General features: G+C 36.8%; 1 protein-coding gene across 2 annotated transcripts in view; it reads right to left on the bottom strand.

Moving 5' to 3' along the window:
• LOC111086691 (slit homolog 2 protein-like) overlaps positions 1-8602 on the bottom strand; it is a 220077-nt gene that overhangs the window by 7481 nt on the left and 203994 nt on the right. For both annotated transcript variants that reach the window (XM_022390533.1, XM_022390532.1), the window contains one exon: positions 1919-1990. In XM_022390533.1, coding sequence (XP_022246241.1) covers positions 1919-1990 — 72 coding nt within the window. The remainder of the gene's footprint in view (positions 1-1918; positions 1991-8602) is intronic.

Raw genomic sequence — 8602 nt, 5'->3', positions numbered from 1 at the left:
CTAGTCAGCACCACCCACCGCCAACTCTTGGGCTACTCTTTTACTAACAAATAGTGGGATTGACCGTCACGTTATAACGCCCTCGCGGCTGAAAGGGCGAGCATATTTGGTGCGACGGGGATTCGAACCCGCGACTCGCAGATTGCGAGTCGAGCGTCCTACCCACATGGCCATGCCGGGCCTCCAAATTTAGGGATGGTTGTGCTTGAACTGTTGGGTCACTGACTTGGCTGTTTAGCCCATGTGTCACATAAAGTGCTATTCAGGTTGAAAATACCGTATTATTCAAACACTTTCTTAAATAAATGCGTAATGAAATGATCAGGTAACTCTAGAGCCGTTATTAGAAGCTACCATTGTGCTTCATTATGAAATACCAAGAAACGTTAAAATCAATATTAACACTCAAATTTATAAGAAGCCTAAAAAAATTTGTAGATTTATACGAAGGTCAAAAAGGGGGTTGTGGTTGGGTTGAATTCAATACCTAAATTTAAATCTACCCAAATCTTAAAAAAAACAACTTGATTTACCCAAAACTTAGAATCATTTTGATGTAAGCAAAGCCTAAAAATATTTTGAGCTGTGTAAAGCCTAAATACGCAGGCTTTACGTATTGAGTATTTTTACGCAAAGCATAAAAAAAACTTGATTTTAGCAAAACTTAAAATCGTTTTGATGTAAGCAAAGCCTACAAAGAATTTACATCAACGCTAAGCATAAAAAATATTTAGATTTACACAAAACATACAAATATGTAGACCTACGCAAACTCTAAAAAAAAACGGAAACCTTAAAATCAATCCTAACTTTTATATTCGTGTAAAGACAAAGCATGCTAATTGCATAACTGTAGATTGGATGTTTTACTTTATACTTTTTCTTGTATGAAGCAGAAGTAAATGTTCTAATTACTTGTCACTCCTCCAATAAATCCGTCATTTTCTAAACCTAGATTAAAATGTCGGTCATATTCTAAGATGAAGTTACAGTTGAGACGATTTTATTTTTGTACTTCAGTTTTTCCTTTACGTTGATACTTGCTGGTAATAAGATGTTTATTGTGAAACAAAACTGAAACCTAGGGCTATAAAAAACGATTATTTTAAGTTTCCAAACTAAGGCCTATGGAAGTAAATATGTATTTTCTCTCGTAATGTAGGCGATGTAAATCTCTGATGGTGTTATCTGACTTAAAGAAGTATAGACACGTTGTGACGTGAGTAAAACCTCCGCCTCATTGTAATCACGAACATTTTCATCTTTACGACCTTGGTGGAATGTAAAATTACATGAATTTTCTATCCAAAATATTAAGTGTGAGTTGACGAAAAAAAAAAAAAGTACTAGGTAAAAAAAAAAAATAACCGTCGGAACCATTTTATCAAATCAATTTCGAGCTAGTGAATAAAATTGTGAATGATAGAAAGAGAGAGAGAGAGAGAGAAAAGAGTAGTTGTGTATTTTTCTCCAGGCGATTCTGTTTCGCACACACACACAAGAGATCACATTTTTAGATGATGACCTTGATAGCTGTTTCTGAAATATTTTTGAACGATGTGTCTAGAGAACATGTTGCTTCTTGTTCGTTAGTCTGTTAAAATTTAATGAAAGTCCTAGTGGTACGGAGTGATAAATTACATCTCGGAACGTCGAACTCGAAAATTAGGCCAAATGTTTTAGCGGGGTAAAATAAATTTTGAAATCCGATATAACGCGTGGCTTTAGAAACGGAGACCCACTTTTGTGTCCAATTATTTAGGTTTCCAAAAATCTAATTCCATAACCCACCCTTTTTTTTTTCAAGACACTGTATCGATGTTCCAAACAAATTAGTTATATAATGGATCATAATATACAAATAGTAATGTAGTATAAATCAAACAAATTATCGTAAGAGAACCGGTTCTATACTCACAACAGATTCAAGTTGTGTAGATCAGCAAAGGCGTCTCTTCGAATACAACCAATCTTGTTTGCGTTGAGTAATCTGCATTAAAAAAACAACAAAAGACACTGATCAAACAATCTTGTTTGGGTTGAGTAATCTGCATTAAAAAACAACAAAGAACACGGATACAACCAATCTTGTTTGCGTTGAGTAATCTGCATTTAAAAAACAACAAAAGACACTGATCAAACAATCTTGTTTGGGTTGAGTAATCTATATTAAAAAAAACAAAGAACACGGATCAAACAATCTTGTTTGGGTTGAGTAATCTGCATTGAAAAAACGACAAAAAACACTGATCAATCAATCTTGTTTGGGTTGAGTAATCTGCATTAAAAACAACAAAAAACACTGATCAAACAATCTTGTTTGGGTTGAGTAATCTACATTAAAAAACAACAAAAAACACTGATCAAACAATCTTGTTTGGGTTGAGTAATCTGCATTGAAAAAACGACAAAAAACACTGATCAACCAATCTTGTTTGGGGTTTTTTAATGGAGATTACTCAACCCAAACAAGATTGTTTGATCAGTGTTTTTTGTTGTTTTTTAATGCAGATTACTCAACAAACAAGATTGTTTGATCAGTGTCTTTTGTTGGTTGAGTAATCTGCAGTAAAAAAACAACAAAAAACACGGATCAACCAATATTGTTTGCGTTGAGTAATTTGCATTAAGTAAAATAAAATGGATCAACCAATCTAGTTTGTGTTGAATAATCTGCATCAAGTAAAATAAAACGAATCAACCAATCTTGTTTGCGTTGAGTAATCTGCATTAAAAACAACAACAACAACAACAAAATTATTTGGTAATATCTGACTCTCTTGCACAACTGTCAGCTAAGTGAACCAACAACAAAACAGCGTGAAAAACCAGTAATTTTACTAATTGAAAGGAATATTACATCGCTGACGTTTCTTCTTTCGAGATTAAGATTCCAAAACAGGCTAAGTTTTCAATGTCAGATGTCAGACCTTTAATTAACTATATGGCTCATTCCTCTAATTCCTCGTGAAAGGTGTAAAATTACGAAAAATACCACGTCACGAATGGAATAACGTAAACCAGTCTAAGATTGGACAATTTTTTTCTTCCGCATTTAAGTTGGGCTAGAGATCCAGTATCAAAATTTTTGTTTAAAAAGTTAAACCATACGGATTAGAACTGAAACGTAGCTTGTATATTTATCACCACTTTATTATAAGTTTCATTCGATTGTGAAAAGCAAATTTGACATGTTTGATTGATATAAACATGCCCCGAAACGATATCATTACGATTCTTAACATGCCCCGAAACGATATCAAAATTCCAACGGAATTAATAAATACTACGATTTTGTTATATTGTTTATTCTCTATCTTTTAACGTCTACGATAAATAATTCCACTTCGACATGTCAAAAGGTTATATTTTAACAGAGTAATTCCTGTTATACTTTACAGAACAAGACTTATACCGTGTAATGAAGTTGTCTAATCATTCCACATGTCTTGATTTGTGATACAAGAATGATGAACGTTTTCTTGAGCGCTGACAAGATACACAGTGAGTCACAGATAAGCCACCCCCGCGGTAGACCTGCAGACTCCTACAGCATCTTACCCAACAAATCCAAACTCCGGCCCTATGTACACTAGCTGTCTGTCTCCTACCGTTTTCGTTACGTTTCACTGAATGTCGACGCTGGCTCGGCGCCAGGAATTAACATTTTTTTTTTTGCAGCGATACTCGAGAAGGAAAAGTCCAGACGAAAATTGTCAGACACGTGCAGTAGAAGTACAGTTTTGTATTTTAGAGACTCATAGATAATATTTCCCTGGTAACTCAAGTAGCTCAACTTCATCTTCCTCAACGTTCAAGTAAACTCTTCTACTTCATCTACACAATGCAAATTCTTGAGGAAAAAAAAAGTATCGCATTTCTGTCTCTTATACAGAAAGGATCAAAACGAACTTTAATGGTCGAAAAGATTGCAGCATGTAAACTGATGGTAATATTGGGTATCCAAGGGTTAGGAGAGGAAACTGATCAAACAGAGTTCTATTTTGATGTCGAAAGACGTCAGTTTGCCAGTAAAGTCAAGGAGATTTCCGGATGAAATTAGAAATAGCGTCTTCACAAGTAAATGTTCCTACTGCATATCACTATTTTAGTGGTTCGTTCGATCTTATCATTTGAAATAAATACTCTTTAACCCTGAATGAAGCTTCAAGGTAAGTTGTCAAACAGGAAAACATTATTATTATTATTTATACTTTAATGTTATAAATGAAGAAGTAATCACTCGGTACTCCATAACACTACACGTCAGTGGATAATCAGAGATGTACAGGGCGAGACAAAAATGAACATACAGTTGTTTCATTTCGAACGTTGATTTATTTCTGACGTCTTACTCTGAAACAAACATCAAGTTGGTTTCATTTCTTCTTTCGGCCCGGCATGGCCAGGTGGTTAGGGAGCGCTCGACTCACAATCTGCGGGTCGCGGGTTTGAATCTCCGTCACACCAAACATGCTAGCCCTTTCAGCCGTGGGGGCGTTATAATTGTGACGGTCAATCCCACTATTCGTTGGTAAAAGAGTAGCCCAAGAGTTGGCGGTGGGTGGTGATGACTAGCTGCCTTCCCTCTAGTCTTACATTGCTAAATTAGGGACGGCTAGCGCTGATAGCCCTCGTGTAGCTTTGAGCGAAATTCAAACCAAACCAATTCTTTTTTGTACCAACCGCATAAGACCAACTATACCAAATGTACAGTAACTTTTACCCCTCCCTGTACATTAAACAACAGCGTTACTACCCAACTGACGAAACGATACATTTTAAACTTTATGATATTTTTATTTCTATTTTTGATCTGAGTACGTAGCATCTTCTGATCCGAACTTAATAATAAAAGGTGAAATATGATCAATATAAGAAGATACGGTCAAGTTCTACTGCATCTGACGCGAAGATTTACAGAATGCGTTTGGATGATAATTTTCGAGAAAACTGCGAACGCACGTGATACATAAACTAATTATGCAAATCAACATAAATTGTTTATATACAGTGGAATTATGGGGGAGGGGTAAAAGCATGGGCACGTCACTCAAAGGCACCGATATATTTTGTTCGCGGCGAATTCGCGTCCACTCGACAGTGCAATACCTCCAATAACTTATGGATGGATCTTCTTCCAAGAAAAAATGTTCAACAGTGCCTCGAGCAAAGAGCTCGAGGCAATGGAAGGTAAGCAACCCCTCGCACGTGTACTTACTACTACCATGTTAAGATAATTAGTACACCCGTAGTGATCTTTCAGGTGTCTCCACTGCCGCACTTATACCAACCAACTGTTCATACGATAATCCACAAAGATCTTATTATTTTAGAAAATCATGAACCACGAGTGCGCAAGCTTCATTCTAGACACACTGGTGAAACATACCTTACATTTAAGAGATGGAAGTATGCTAAACGTTAGACTAGGCTTAGGAGTACTTGAATGATTACAAACAGACCATAATGTAGAAAATCATGAACCACGAGTGCGCAAGCTTCATTCTAGACACACTGGTGAAACATACCTTACATTTAAGAGATGGAAGTGTGCTAAACGTTAGACTAGGCTTAGGAGTACTTGAATGATTACAAACAGACCATAACGTAGAAAATTATGAACTTAGAAACTGAGTACAGAGAGTTGAAAGGAAGTTTTTCTCTGACCTTATAGTTGCCTTGGGTTATTCCCGAGGCAACAGGTGTACTGTAAAGCAAACGTGAATTTCAATTAAAGACTGGAGAACGTATCTGCACCAGTTATGTCAAATAAGATTCCTGCACTGTTTGGTCAAAGAAAACAGCATACTTTCTACAAATCGTGGAAAATAAACCGGTGTTCATACTTCCCCCTTTTCCAACACACCTGTGGAGTCGTCTGACTGCGCACATATCGGCTTCTCTATGCTTGGTTTGGCTTGGAAGCCCACATTAACGTACATTGGACGATTTGTGGGGAGTTTTCAGGATGTGTGTGTGGTCTAAGACTGACCTCATTAATTTTAACAAAAGCTGATATCTATGGAACTGCTATATCTGCAGTAGTGACCATCAAGTTGGTTATAAATGATGTTAAAGGAGTTCGAGGGGGCAATCCAAGATCTAGATTATCATTCTTATAGAATGGGCCCGGCATGGCCAGGTGGTTACGGCACTCGACTCGCAATCTGAGGGTCGCGGGTTCGAATCCCAGTCACACCAAACGTGCTCGCCCTTTCAGCCGTGGAAGCGTTATAACGTGACAGCCAATCCCACTATTCGTTGGTAAAAGAGTAGCCCAAGAGTTGGCGGTGGGTGGTGATGACTAGCTGCCTTCCCTCTAGTCTTACACTGCTAAATTAGGGACGGCTAGCGCAGATAGCCCTCGTGTAGCTTTGCGCGAAATTCAAAACAAACAAACAAACTTATAGAATGTATTTGTTTGTATTTTTACATTGGGCTCTCTGTTGTGTTCAACGTGGGGGAATCGAACTTCGTAGTCCGTAAACTTACCCCTGTCCCACCAGGAGGACATAAAGTGCCTTTAAGTACGCATATATAACACTAAAAACTGAGAAAAGGAAACACAGAGACTATGGTGTTTTTATTGAGCTCAAATGAAATTACGTGCGTCTAAAGATGGCGCAGTGTTTTATTTTACAACGTTTGTAAAATAACAAGAAGCTACGAGTTGTTTGTTTGTTGTACGTAAGCACGAAGCTACACAAGGGACTATCTGTGCTCTGCCCACCCCGGGTATCGAAACGCGGATTCTAGCGTTGTAAGTCCGCAGACATACCGCCGTGCTACTGGAGGCTTCGAGCCATGTCGAACTTCACAATTATTCTTTCCAAACCTAATGGCTAAAAGTTGCATAAAAATAACAGATTTTTTACAAATCTTTCCTTGTTACTCTCGTGGTTCAACGCTGAAGTAATTTCGAATAGTACTTGATGGCAAGAGTTTTTAAATAGTTAACAATTTTTTTACAAATCTTTCCTTGTTACTCTCGTGGTTCAACGCTGAAGTAATTTCGAATAGTACTTGCTGGCAAGAGTTTTTAAATAGTTAACAAATTTTTTACAAATCTTTCCTTGTTACTCTCGTGGTTCAACGCTGAAGTAATTTCGAATAGTACTTGATTGCAAGAGTTTTTAAATAGTTAACAAATTTTTACGAGTTTAAAAAACAGCAATTTATACTACTGAATCTAGACTATCTTAATAACTTAAATAACAATTTTATAGATTACGAAACACTCTAGGCCAACTTTATAATTGCAAAATCATTCAAAACCTTTTCTGGAATGGATCATAAAAAAAATGATGGTTCATTTCGGCCAAAGCTCTAGACCTTTTACTATAGCGTGACTGTCTCGAAAATCAGGTTTTAATATTTATTAATCTGTTATATCTATATAGAGTCTAAATTCTTTTATACCATACATCATGCAACACGCAACGATAATTTTCCTAGTCACTGTTCAACCGGGGGCCAAAAGTTTTATTTTCCTTTCGGGGGGGGGGGGGAGTCTAGATGAACATCTAATACGCCGTAAATATATTTATCATCATCCAAAACAGAAAACCTGAAACAATTACAATTATACAAATGTGAATTGTTGAAATGTATGTGATGCTAACATGTTGTCGTTGTTTTCAAATTTTCCAATGGGACCCCTCGGTTTCTGTGGAGGGGGGTGATAAGGGAAAAAAATCAACGCGCAGTAGTAATTAGTGCTATGTATGTCAACGCAATTCCGAGATTACAGTGGAGACTCCTCCGCCCTTAAGCTTTCAAATCAAGTTCTCCTGCACATACATCACATTGACATCGCTCAACTTCAACCTCTCTACCTGACGGGTGTGTATATGTCAATAACGTGCTAAAGCTGCTACTCAGTCTTGCTTTCCAATGATTCTGAATTCGTGATGAAGCCAAACATTAATATAAGGGTGCTTAGCTTTTTTTTTTTTTTCATAACCATAATGTTATTCGAAACTGTTTAAATTTTAAATTTTCACAGAAACGATTTCTATAGACTGTCTTTAATTTTTTGCTGTTCTTTTTGTTTGTTTGTGGTTAAGCGCAAAGCTACACAACGGGATATCTCTGCAGTGGCCACTACAGGTATTGATACCGGATTTTTAGCGTCATAATATTGCAGATTTACCGTTGAGCCAACAAAACTTCGAGATATTTCTATCATATTAACCGCACGGTTCTAAAATATGTGAATTAGAACCAACTATGACACGTTCTTCTTGAACTCAAAAATCTAGTTTTAGTGTGGCTGAAGAGATCTTTAACCACTTGCACCACTATACAGTAATGTGTTATCTGTCAGTCAGTCAACAGATACTAAAATGACGTCACATGAGGGACGCTTAAAATTGCAATTTGTACTGTCGTGATGTCAGCAAAACGTGCGCATGCCATGAATCACGAGAAGAATTATGCACTCCGTAGGCTACAACACAGTATGACACATAAACTTCGAAAGCAAGAAATACAGATATTTGTTACCCTTAATTTTGGTTTTATTTACTTTTGAAAGAGAACACTTTCGGGAACCCTTCGGAAGTACTCCTAGTATATATATATATATATATATATATAT

The sequence above is a fragment of the Limulus polyphemus genome, unplaced genomic scaffold, assembly GCF_000517525.1.
Source record: "Limulus polyphemus unplaced genomic scaffold, Limulus_polyphemus-2.1.2 Scaffold1327, whole genome shotgun sequence".
Classification (NCBI taxonomy): Eukaryota; Metazoa; Arthropoda; class Merostomata; order Xiphosura; family Limulidae; genus Limulus; species Limulus polyphemus.
The sequence above is the reverse complement of the archived record's forward strand: the minus strand, read 5'-3'. Positions and strand labels throughout refer to the sequence as shown.